Source organism: Caretta caretta, chromosome 3 (assembly GCF_965140235.1).
Source record: "Caretta caretta isolate rCarCar2 chromosome 3, rCarCar1.hap1, whole genome shotgun sequence".
Classification (NCBI taxonomy): Eukaryota; Metazoa; Chordata; order Testudines; family Cheloniidae; genus Caretta; species Caretta caretta.
The window spans coordinates 62,662,366-62,674,442 of record NC_134208.1 but is presented as its reverse complement, the minus strand read 5'-3'; the positions used below and the strand labels follow the sequence as shown (position 1 = coordinate 62,674,442).

The following is a 12,077-nucleotide window of genomic DNA, read 5'->3' as shown; positions in this document are numbered from 1 at the left end:
CAGGACGTTGCACCGGGTCACGCCGGGCTGGCACATACGCCCCGGGCACAGACACCCCGGCGCGCCGGGCGCTTCAACTTACAGACAGACGCGAAATCCGCAGCCTTCGCCCCAGGGAGAGTGCTGGGGCAGCGTCGCCCGGCAGTCCGTGGCCCCGGGGGGGCTGCCGCGCCCGCCTCGCCCAGGGCTCCCGCGGGGCATTTTCGCTTCATTTGCCGACTACCCTGACACTGGTAACTTCCAGCCCAGCCCGCTGCGAGCCGCCGCCGCCCCCTCCCCCCGCGTACGTCGTATCCCTCCGCTGCGGCCTCCTCTCCTCCCAGCCCTCACAGAGAAAGCGCCTTTCAGCCAAGCTCCCCGCCCACCCTGCCTCTGCCGCTCCGACATCTTCTCGGCCGGCCGGCCGGCCTGCTCGTACCTGCGCCGCGCTCCCGCCTCTCTGGGCGTGTCAGCGGCGGGGGCCGCGGGGCAGGCCGCTGGGGAGCGGGTGTCGGGGCAGGGGGCGCGCGCGCGGGCGCGCGCGGCGCGAGGGGCCGAGGGAGGAGGGGGCAGGGACTCTTTCCCCGGGCGGAGGGATCGCGCTCGCTCGCGGTGGCTCGGCGGCGGCAGCAGCAGCAGGAGCGGCGGCGGCGTTGGCGGCGGGCTGCTGCTGCCTGCGAGTTGTTGTTTCCTCCTCCTCCCGGCCGCGGGTTGAATGGTGGAGCCGAGACTCTTCCTGCCGAGCGAACAGTGACAGCTACCGGGCGGGCGGACACGTTCGCAGGGCCCCGCCGCCGCCGGGGAGCGCGGCCCGAGCGCCGCTCGCCATGTCCGGGGACGGCGGCAGGCACAGCGCGGAGCTGCGAGCGGGTAAGTGGAGGGCTCCGGCTGCTGGGCGCCGCGGAGCAGGAATGGCTGGTGCCCAGCCCGCCGCTCACCGTCTCTCTCCCTCTCTCTCCCTCCCCCCGCAGAGCTCTACTTCCTCATCGCCCGCTTTCTGGAGGACGGACCCTGCCAGCAAGCGGCTCAGGTAGGGATGGCGCCGCCGGGGCCTGGGGGGCCGGGCAGGGCGGGGTGTTCGCGGCGCACTCACAGCCGTTCCCCCTTTTGTTGTTGCTGCAGGTCCTGATCCGAGAAGTGGCGGAGAAGGAGGTAAGCGGCGCCGCACGCCCCGCGGTCGCCCCGCCTGCGGCCTCTCCCCGGCCCGGGCGCCGGGGGCTTTTCGGGGAGGGGGCGGCCGTGAGTGACTGAAAGGTGCTTTTTCTTCCCTAGCTGCTGCCCAAGCGCACGGACTGGACGGGCAAGGAGCATCCGCGGAGCTACGAGAACCTGGTGAGCCGAGCGGCCGGCCGGCGCGAGGCGGCGGGGAAACTTTCCGAGCAGCCCAATAAAAATTGAATTTCCCGCAAAAAAATTTTTTTTTTACAACTTAAAAAAAAAAGGGGGAAAAAAAACTTCAGGGAGCTTTGACCCCCCCCCCCCCGTCAGTGACGGTGGGAGGGAGAGGGGGAGGGGAGGCGGCTGCCCCGGGGCAAGCCCCCCACTGCGGGGGTCCGGGTGTGAGGGTAAATAACAACAATTGTCCTAATGGGAGAGCCCCAGAGTCACTGTGCTAGAAATAAAGGTACGTCATGGATGTTGTGCAGGGAGAGCAGGAGGCAGTGAGGGGAGGAGCGAGCGGAGAGAGCCTGCCGGAGCCAGCCAGGCCGGCAGGAGACGGGGGCGCTGTATTCTGTGCAATCCTGCTTCTCACACACAAAGGCTCAGAGCTGCTGCATCACAATCCCACAACTTCCGAATATCACCCCACATCCTCACCTGTGGCACACACATGTGGTGGGGAAGGAGGGTGGTCGCCAGCTGGCTGATTGGCCGGAGCAATACCCCGAGTTCAGAAAGCTTAAGTTTGCTTTCAGTACTGGCCTGGCTGTGTGTGAGACTCTCAGAATGGTATGTTGACTCCTTTTCCTTCCTGGTATGGCAACTTCATTGACAGGTGTCTGCTCTATCTCTTGACTCCATGCAACTTGTGCAACAGAATGTTGGCTTAGGAGCATTTATATTGTTTATAGGGCAACATTGTGTTGCCATATTCATAGGATAGATCAGATTTTTTTATACTCTGCTCTCCCTGTAAGTTGCTTTCACTCTGACAGTGCATCTACAGTAGAAAAGTTAGTAGCTGTAATACAGCTCAAGTGTAGGTGCATTGGTGCTAAGCTGCTATTGTGGATGGGCTCAAGCATTTTTTGCAACATGTCATGATCTGTAGGTTTTCATGAAACAGTAGCCAAAGGCCTAAGCCGTGCCTGCATAATAGTTGTTTTAATATGGGTCTACATTTCTAGACAACCTGAGAGGAAAACTTTGCCCTATGTGTTGTCATAATATTGTCATTCAGAAAGCAACATTGTCCTGTCAAACCTGTAAATTGATTAGACTAGCTGTAGGTCCCAGTCCTTCTGAGACTTATGCTACTCATGGTTAACTTTACGTACAAGAATAATACTGTTGATTTGAGTGGGGCTATGGTCATAATGTTGAGCATTTCTATAATATCTCATTGATGCTTGTGGTAGAATAATTTGAATAGAATAAGTCTTTGCAGGTTTTATTTATAAAAACTCACCCTGGGACAGAGTGAAGCATTTAAAAAATGCTGTCAAGCTGCAGATTTATAATGTTTAAAAAACATTTCTGCTGTTCAGATGTGCCTAGTAAATGTAAAACAAACAGAAAATTTTCCTCTTATGCCTCTTTTCAAGGTTTAAAACTGAAACTGTTAGCCATTTAACTAATGTGGACCAGCAACCAGGATATTTTGCTTTTAAGGAAACTGTAAACAACTTATTTAGAAACTGCAGCTACTTGTTGTTTGTAGCTAGCAATTACAAGTTATTTCAACTTAAATTTCATAATGATTTTTAGTACATAGATTTGATGGATGTTTGTGGTAGCTGGAACTATTGAATTAGTGAGTTTCTTCAGAGCATATATGGCAGTGGTTCCCAAACTGGGGTTTGCGTACCCCTGAGGGGTTTGCAGAATGTTACAGGGGGTTTGCCAGAAAAATTTCTCTAATGGCGGTCAGAGGACCCCCGGGCATTGGAGGCAACAGGTGGGACCCAGTTGCAGGGCAGACAGCCCGAGCCCCAGGGAGAGCGGGGCAGGGCAGTTGGGGCTGGCAGTCCGAGCCCTGACCCTGTGAGCAGGGAAGCCGGCAGGCCGAACCCCAGCGCTCCGCGCGGGGCTGGCAGCCAAGCCCCAGGGAGAGCAGGGCTGGGCAGTTGGGGCTGGCAGCCCGAGCCCCGGCAGTCAGCAGAACCTGCAGCCTCAGCTCAGTGGAGCTAAGTTGACTGGGGCGGTCAACAGGGTCCAGCAGCAGGAGCCCTGCGGAGTGCGGAGGAAATTTAAACTTAAATCCCTGGAAATACTCATTTTTAGGAGGCGGTTCACGAGATTTCACAATTTAGTGAAAGGGGTTCGCGGGCTGTTAAAGTTTGGGAACCAGTGATCTATGGTATATTGGTCAATAGTTTGTGTTAAATGTTGTTAGTGGTCATGAAGGAGCCTTTGCTGTTCAGCTTATTAAATACATTCTCATACCTATGTGTATAAGCTTTTCCTAATCGTCGATAATGATTTTTAAAACATGTTGAGAAAAATGTAACAAGGAAATTATGAGGCACACAATATTTTAAACTGTGTTCATCACAGTATATAGGTTTTGAAAGTGCTGGTTCTGAGGTGGCAGGCTAGAGGGATAGGTATGGGGTTATGGAGGGGATAAGAGGACATCCTAAAAGATGTGAGAACAGAAAAGCATGGAAAGGACTAGCAGAATTGATAAAGGAGCTAGCATTAGTAGGGCCACTGTAGAATTGTCACTGTAGAGATGTACTGAGGAATATATAGGGGCAGGGTACAGCCCCTGATTCACAGGCATTGGGGACGTCTTGCTTTTGGAGCGCAGAGGGTTCCTGCAAAGGGAGATGAGAATAAATAAATACCAACTCAGCATTATTATTATTTTATAGCATATAATATGCAGTTTTTCATTGGGGAGGTTGAGGAGGAGTGGAATATGGTTCTCCAAAATCCATGAAATCCCAAATGTGTGCAGGACTTCCATGGATATGGAGAAATGCTACTACTTGTCTCTCCCACCTGTACATTCCCTACAGTGCCTTCTTACATTTTTGATAAGTATTTGAATGATTTTCTTTTGCTTTAAAGTAATGGGGGGAGGAGAAAGGAAAATACAGACAACTAATTGTTTGTGGCATTTTTTTTCTTACACTTTTGCTTTAATTAAGGAAGGTATGCCTTAACTGTATTGCTTGATCCTGTTTGTTTCTGAAACGTGGCATTGAGTATCAGCATAGAAGTATTTAAAAAAAAAAAAAAGGATTTACTGAACTGACAGTTCCATTTAAGATTTTTTAAAAATCTTTTGGTTTGTTGTTTAAGATGCTTTCTTTGCTTGCTTAACTCCTAAAATACCTTTAATATAAATATTTAGGTTGGATGTCAATCTGTAATGTCAGCTCAGGTGTCTTTCTTTTAGTTTTGGTTCTTAAAAGTCTGAAATCTGAGCCCTGAAAAGGTTACTGATGCAAATGCTGTTGTTGGCATCCTTTGCCATCTGCCAATTCCAGTCTCTTACCTGAATACCCTCGGCTCCCACTGAAGTCAGTCAAGGCAGGAGTTGAAAAAAGCTAAATAGGAACCCAAAGTATCAAAAATATGATAAATTAGTGACTCCAGAAATCAAAGGTAATTGAGGTTACTCAGTACTTCATGGAATTTGACTTTAAACGTTGCTTTATGTGGATTTGTAATTGTTATAAAGTTAATGCAGATTTACCTATCTAAACAAGAATATTATAGCATCTTAATGCATTAGGTGTTCTGGTTTAAGTTTTATCAGATACTTGGATTTATTAAAAACTTTTCTTGGAGAATATGATTGTCTTTGTTAATTCTTAATTTTATTAAAATAAAATCATAATCTTAAAATATTACATATTTTATTGCTAAAATTTAAGATTATTTAAACAAGTTACAAAATTTAATGTACTGGTCACCATTTGTGCTTTTTATTTATTGTTTGCTCGAACAGTGAAACTACATTTGTCAGTTTCTGATAAACTAACATTGTGCTGTTTGGGTTTTCAATGCTGTAGGAGAATATATAAATTCAAAAAACTCAACCTGTGTTCCTTTTTTATAATTCAGACAGATATTTTCCTATAATGCTATCTTTTCAAAAAACCACCTATTTGTGGCCTAAGCTACATGAGTGTTCCTTGCTTGAGAGTCGCTTCCTTCCAAGTGTCAAACTGACTTTCCTAATATTGATGTTATAACTTTATTTGTATCATGGAAGTACACAAAAGCACATGAGCTTTTAAATGAGCAGTTGGGTCCATCGTGCCATTTGCTGTACAAACGCTAAGGAAGAGACAAATAGTTTTTCAGGAGAAAAACCTCAAGACACGTTTATTAAAGTTCATAGCTCACTTTTGGTTAATATTTATGTTCTCTCAGTCTTCACTTCCATTTTCTATTGGAAGACTCGGGTATTCTGGTGAAAAGAACAGAAACAGCTCTTGGTAAGATGCACTGCCAGTTCCCCAAAGAATGCACTTGATAAGGAGCAAAAGGACATTGTTTCTTATTTTGTTTGTATGTGTAGCTAGCTGCTCAGCCATGGTAGCTAGGTACATGGTTCCAGGAAGTGATTTTGGTTCCCTGTAGTTGCAGGGATGCTTCCTTCTCTCTTGCCGCCTCCTGTTATTCTGTAGGTCTCCTCTTGGCAAAGGAGAAAGCAAGACTGTCACCCGCTCTTAGCGGATAGGGAACCTTCTACTGCAAACTGGTGTGTGTGGAGCTGTGCTCAGTCTGTGACATGAGAATGTCGTTGCTATGTAAATATCAGGTTTTTCTGAATATATTGTGTTCTACAGTTAGACTTTAAAGCCTATTTCTGTTAGAGTCTGTCTTTATGTGGGGTAGGGGCAGAACTCTTGGTTGAAGGCTGATTACAAGATCATAGATGTTGCAGCTTGCTCTCTTCACCCTCTAAGAGTGCCGTGAGGAAGCTGTTTAAGGCAAGTTTGGGCTCATGGGGAGACTAGCTATCAGAAGGGTGTTAAGGATTCCTATATGCAGCTTACAAGATGTCATAGGAAGGAGACAGAAAGGGAGCTGTGCCACTGCTGCCGATCAGAATCTAGTACCTACCTCCTCATCTCATCTTTGAGACATTCAGACAATTGTTCTCTCCCTTTCAGCTGCTTTCTTATATATCTGACTTCCTTTCCCCAAATCAGCAGTGACATTGTGGGGTCCACACCAGCTTTGGGAGAGGATGCAGTAATGTAGCTGGGACTCTTGTGCCTTACTAACAGTCTTTCTGTCCTCAGTATTATCTGTATTGCCCTTGTTTTCAAAGTGAAAATGGGGAGATGTACACCTTAGGGCCCATAGAATAACCTTCTTTGGCACTGGGTCTGCAAAGATTTACCCCATGTGGTTAACTTTACACACTATATAATTTCACTTCAAAGGGACTTCTCACATTGCATCAAGTTAACATGTGTCTTGTCTTCATGGGGTGGGTTAGGGCATTAGTGCAGTTTATGATCTATCGTGACACTGTATTTGATTTGTGTTTGTACAACACCTAGCACGATGGAGTTTGTCCCAGTGCTTACTGGGGCCTCTGGACAATATTGCAATTATTGTTTAATAACAATTTACCCCTTAATAAATGGCTGAGATGAAAGTGGCTCGTTCAGGAAGTCTAGCACTGTACAGGTGTCTGCATGGTGTAAAGTGGACAAAAATGAAATTTTCAGAGAAATGAATCTAGAAAAACAAAAGAAAATGTAGTTTGTTGCATCCCAGATAAATGTTGTCTAGGAAATATTATAAAGTTATCACTAATAGTTCTTTGAAGTCTCTATAAAGTTTTGAAAGTGGTTCTGAAAGGTGTAGGGGATTGGTAATAGGTCACTGGTTCAGATATCTCTTATTGATGGTGAGACTAAAAATAACCATCTGGAGCTGCTGTTCAGTGTATGTGAATTTAGATGGCCTCAGTTTAGTTCTGCTAGACAGGTGTTCACATCGTACAAATCACTCCCATACGGTCACTTTAGCTGGGTGTGTCAGAGAGTTACAGATTGTTATTTAGTTTAGAGTAAATTGAGGACAGGGATATTTCCCATTTAATGACAACAACAATTAAAGCTCCTAACACCTCTTTGTTGCTATATAAATGCTTAATGTCCATGGAAAGTAAACTACCCTTTTGCTCCTGTTTCCTTCTGGACATGATTAAGAAGCATTGTTAGGACTTTGAATAAATAAACTTTAGTTTCCAAGATAATCTATCTAGTATTTCTTACCAGAACTTAATTGACTTTAAACATTTTAAAATTCCAAAATGTTTGAATAAGAAAATGTATATCAAAATTTTATAATTGTGGATGAAGCGAATTAAATTTATTTAGGTATCTTAAATAATTGGCTTAATTTGCAGCAGTGGAAATTTAGGTTAGATATTAGGAAAAACTATCTAACTTTTAAGAAGAGTTAAGCACTGGAACAAGTTACCTTGGGCGGTTGTGAAATCCCTGTCATTGGAGATTTTAAGAACCGGTTAGACAAACATTGATCAGGGTTGGTCTGGGTATACTTAATCCTGCCTCAGCATGGGGATGGATTAGATAGATGAATGCCTGAGATCCTTTTCAGTTCTACATTTGTATGACCTTTATGTAAACTCTGTATTTCTTGAAAATTTTCCCCAAGGCTGAACTGTAGGTACAGTAGTACCTTTCTTTCTGTTAGCCCCTTTACTGGTGTTTATATTCTTACGTTACACATTTTTAAATATTCTGACTTTTTGCAAATTTCCTATGTTTGCAATAGGACAAAAAATATGTGATCTCATAACAGTTGGTTCTAGTTAGCTCTGTTTCATTAGCAGTAAAAGTAACCTCAAGTTAAAAGAAAATACATCCCTGTAGTGTCTTATAGCCAAAACCCCATCTTTGTTTAGCCTACATATAAATCAGAAGATACTTCAGATGTGGAAATGAATTCTTATAAAGAAGCATCTCAGAGGGAGAATAAGAACACTTTAAAATTAGGAGTTGCAATAACATGGTTATTTTTCTCTGAAGCAAATTAAGCACTGGCCATTGGTTATAAGATACTGATGGTCTGGTCTGTTCCAGAATGACAATTGCTGTAATTCAATTTTTTGCCTTGTGTAACACTTGATACAGTGTGTGGCAATATATATATGGCTCAAAAGGTGGCTAAAATTGGCTGGATTGAGTATTCCAGACTTTGAATATAGGTAACTGATTTATTTTTAAAAACAGTTTTCTGAGGAAATTCAGTCCACTAGCTCAGTGGTTCTCAAAGCCGGTCCGCCGTTTGTTCAGGGAAAGCTCCGGCGCGCCGGGCTGGTTTGTTTACCTGCTGCGTCCGCAGGTTCGGCCAGTCGCGGCTCCCACTGGCCGTGGTTCGCTGCTCCAGGCCAATGGGGGCTGCGGGAAGGGGCGCAGGCCAAGGGACGTGCTGGCTGCCCTTCCCGCAGCCCCCATTGGCCTGGAGCAGCAAACCATGGCCAGTGGGATCCATGATTGGCCGAACCTGCAGACGCGGCAGGTAAACAAACCAGCCCGGCGCTCTGGGGCTTTCCCTGAACAAGCAGCGGACTGGCTTTGAGAACCGCTGCACTAGATTCTTTCTGTGATGAAGTTCTTGTTGATAAAATTATAGTTAGTTCAGGTCACTGTTAGCATAGAAATAAATAACTCAGTATTTTGGAAAATGTTTCAGTACAGGTATTGCTTTGGAGGATGGGTTTATAATAACTTAATACTAGGGTCCTGGACATTTGAATATCTGTGTAGTTGCATTTTGTATATGTCCACAGTTGGTTCTAGATAGTTATTGGTAAATACAGGACTGTCAATGGAACACTCTTTATTTCTAGAAAATATTATTTTATTGTTATGGTCTGAAAACTGACACAAAATAGCTTTTATTACTTAACACCTCTGATTCCTGTTTGTGTTTTAGAGTCTGCTTAGTTTGGTGTTTAAACAAAACAAAACATGCTCTCTACTTCTACTAGCTTGGCAGAGCCAACACAGGTAAGAGTGAGAGCGCTGTATTCTATTTCTTGTTCATCATTAATATAGTAACATCACTTATATCTGTGCAAATCCTTTGAAAACAATGGGGGTGCACGCAGGTATCACTGACAATCTAAGATGACTTGCAAGACCGTCTTATTGTGGTGATATGCAAGATGGAAGGAATCCATCTAGAATCTCGTAATATAGATCGCATTTGTAGACCTGGCAGGAACCCTCCTTGCCCACCCAGATTATTTGTAGACTACATGTATTTTATGTTGAAATCATGATGCCAAATACTGAATCGTGCAATGCTCTCTTTTTAGAGCCATATTGTGTTGCACATCTAAATATTCATCCCTTGTTTTGTCTTTCCCCTTTTCCCCTCTGCTCTGTCAGACATCGGGATAGAGACAAGTTTCTGTCTTCCTATCTCTTTACCTCCTTGTCTTGCTCTAACTTGTTTCTGACTTGGCTTCTTACAGCTAGGGTGACCAGATAATAAGTGTAGAAGAATTCGGACAGGGTGTGAGGGGTAATAGGTGCCTATATATGAAAAAGCCCCAGATATCGGGACTGTCTCTATAAAATTGGGACATCTGGTCACCCTACTTACAGCTACCCTCTTCTTTAGTGTGGTGTTTTTTTTTCTCACTTGTGCCTGCCCTGAGAGCAGTTTTACCAGGTTTCTCTTTGCACCTGTTTTTGTTGCTCTCAGCTTTTTGTTTCCCTGTTTGTATACCTTTTCCTTCAGCAGGCCACCTCATAGGCTTTTCTCCCTTTCTGTAGCTGTCACTCAACTGCTCATTCTTCCTGATGTTTGTTTTTTACCCTTATAGTGAATGACTTCACTTCCCATACGGATAATCTGGCTGACTCCATCCAACTCCCCCTTCTTACTAGTTACCCTCACTTAGTCTTCACAAATAATTGGTCCATCAAATTCCTCTTTTACTGCTACCATACTTCATTTAATACTCTTCACTTTCTTGCTGTCTTCTGCACAATCACTTTCTTTAAACTCCCACTCCATAAACTTCTTTCTCTTAGAAGACGACCCAACCTCTTATTTCCATCTCTCACCTCCCTTCCATGGTTTTTACTTTCTGATCCACCTACTTCTCTGCGTTTGACTCATTTACTCCCCAAACTGTTAGTCTGTGTCAGATCCCCCCACATCCTGGCTCTTTGGTTGCATTTTTCTACTCCTTTTCCCAATTTGCAAAGCAAGGAGTCCCAGTATATGCCTCCACTACAAATTTTGTTCCTTCAGCTACTTTTCCTAAGTAATATTAATTCCTGTAATTATAAGCTTACCACCTGAGGGGAAAGGAAGTGGTTACAGTAACTTCCACTTCCATTCTTTTATAAGCTGAGGAGAAGGAAAAAGTAGTCCAAAAATAAACAGTGTCCCTTTAAGGTCTTTTAGGACAGTGGTTTTCAACCGGGGATCTGCGATTCCTTTCGTGGGCCCTGCGGCTGAAGCTCAGAGTCCAAGCCCTAGTGCCCCCTGTGGGGCTGAAGCCCTGAGCTCTCGTGCTCCTTGCGGGGCAGAAGCCCTGAGCCTATGGGCAGAGTTGGGGACATTGATGGCATTGCCCTCTCCACCCTCCCAAACTGCAGTGCAAGAGCACGGCAATCCCAGGGGCTCCACACCTTCCCTCCCCCCCCGCCCTATCTCCTCTCCCCACCTCCTGGCCAGGTCGGAGACCGGAGACCGGAGCTGGGCAATGCAGGGCAGCTGCTGCTGTGGCTGGTGCCATGGAGTAGGCAGTGGCAGTGTTCCCTTGTCTCTTTCTGGTGCCCCAGGTTGAAGCTGCTCCTCAGCTTTCAGCCCCCTTTGCTCCTGCAGAGGCAGCTAGTAAGAGCCGTCTGGGTGGGGAGACCTGGCTCCGTGGCTGGCAGACCCCTCTGGGAACAGTGCTGGGAGGGCTCCCCTCCGGTCCCACAGTCCCTAATGCCTCTCTCCCTGCACCCTGAGCTACACCCCTGCCTGTACACAGCCCCTAGCCACCCCACTCCCTGCACCCTGAGCTATCCCCTTGTCTGTACATAGCCCCAGCTACCTTCCTGTCCGCACACAGCTCCTAGTCACCGCCTTCCCTGCACCCTGAGTACCCCCCTGCCTGCACACAGCCCAGTTTACCCCCTCCCTGCACCCTAAGCTGTTTTCAAACTTTCTGAGCTAAGCCCCCGCACCTTTGAGTTATAATTTTTGATTGTGCCCCCACCCCTCCCCCAACCCAGACAGGCTGGGTGGTCGTCTGGGGTGGAGGTGGCACTCCCTCCCTGGACCCTGCCATAGGGAGGTGGCTTGAGCCTTGCTGGTCCCTGCCCTCCTTCCCCATAGAAGTCAAACTACTCTTATACCCAGGCCCCTGCCTCTCTGCCCCTGCTGGGCCCTAGAGTTTTTATAGCATGTTGAGGGGTGCCTCCGAGGGAAACAGGTTGAGAACTCCTGTTTTAGGAGACTTCTGACTTAGATGGCTAATATTACTAGTTTGTCCGAGAACTAGGTTAATTTACTGTTTTGGTAACCAATACAAATGATTATTCCTTAGCTGACATTTATCTACAGCACGAAACTGCTCCGTAATCTGGCATGATTAGCCATCTTTGCACAAAAGAGGTCTGGGATTTAGAGTAAAAGGCAATTTGCATGGTGGGTATGAGTTGTATTTGAAGAACGTACAGCACCTTCTTGCAGTGACTAGAGCCAAGGTTAATACAAATAGTCTTCATTTTCTAAAGTACTTCTGAAATGTCACTTTTAGAATCAAACATTTATAGACTTTGTTTTTGTTTACAGTTGTTTATAAAATAGATGCAGTTACATGACAAAAATCACAAAAGGAGAGCAGATTCAAGAAGTAGGCTGACTGGAGCTTAGGTATATTTCAAGGCTGACCTTGGACTCCAAGCTTCAATCTTCTA

The 12,077-nt window shown here is 45.9% G+C and overlaps 1 protein-coding gene across 4 annotated transcripts in view; it reads left to right on the top strand.

Annotated features, from left to right (window-relative positions):
- Positions 1-724: 724 nt before the first annotated feature.
- Positions 725-12,077, top strand: part of PHIP (PHIP subunit of CUL4-Ring ligase complex) — a 309,729-nt gene continuing 298,376 nt past the window's right edge. For 3 of the 4 annotated variants that reach the window (XM_048845170.2, XM_048845168.2, XM_075126544.1), the window contains exons 1-4: positions 725-849; positions 951-1,009; positions 1,102-1,131; positions 1,252-1,311. In XM_048845170.2, the coding sequence (XP_048701127.2) occupies positions 807-849; positions 951-1,009; positions 1,102-1,131; positions 1,252-1,311 (192 nt within the window). In that variant the 5' untranslated portion in view covers positions 725-806. Of the gene's footprint in view, positions 850-950; positions 1,010-1,101; positions 1,132-1,251; positions 1,312-9,084; positions 9,159-12,077 lie in introns of those variants that run through there. The other variant, XM_048845171.2, reaches the window with a different exon arrangement.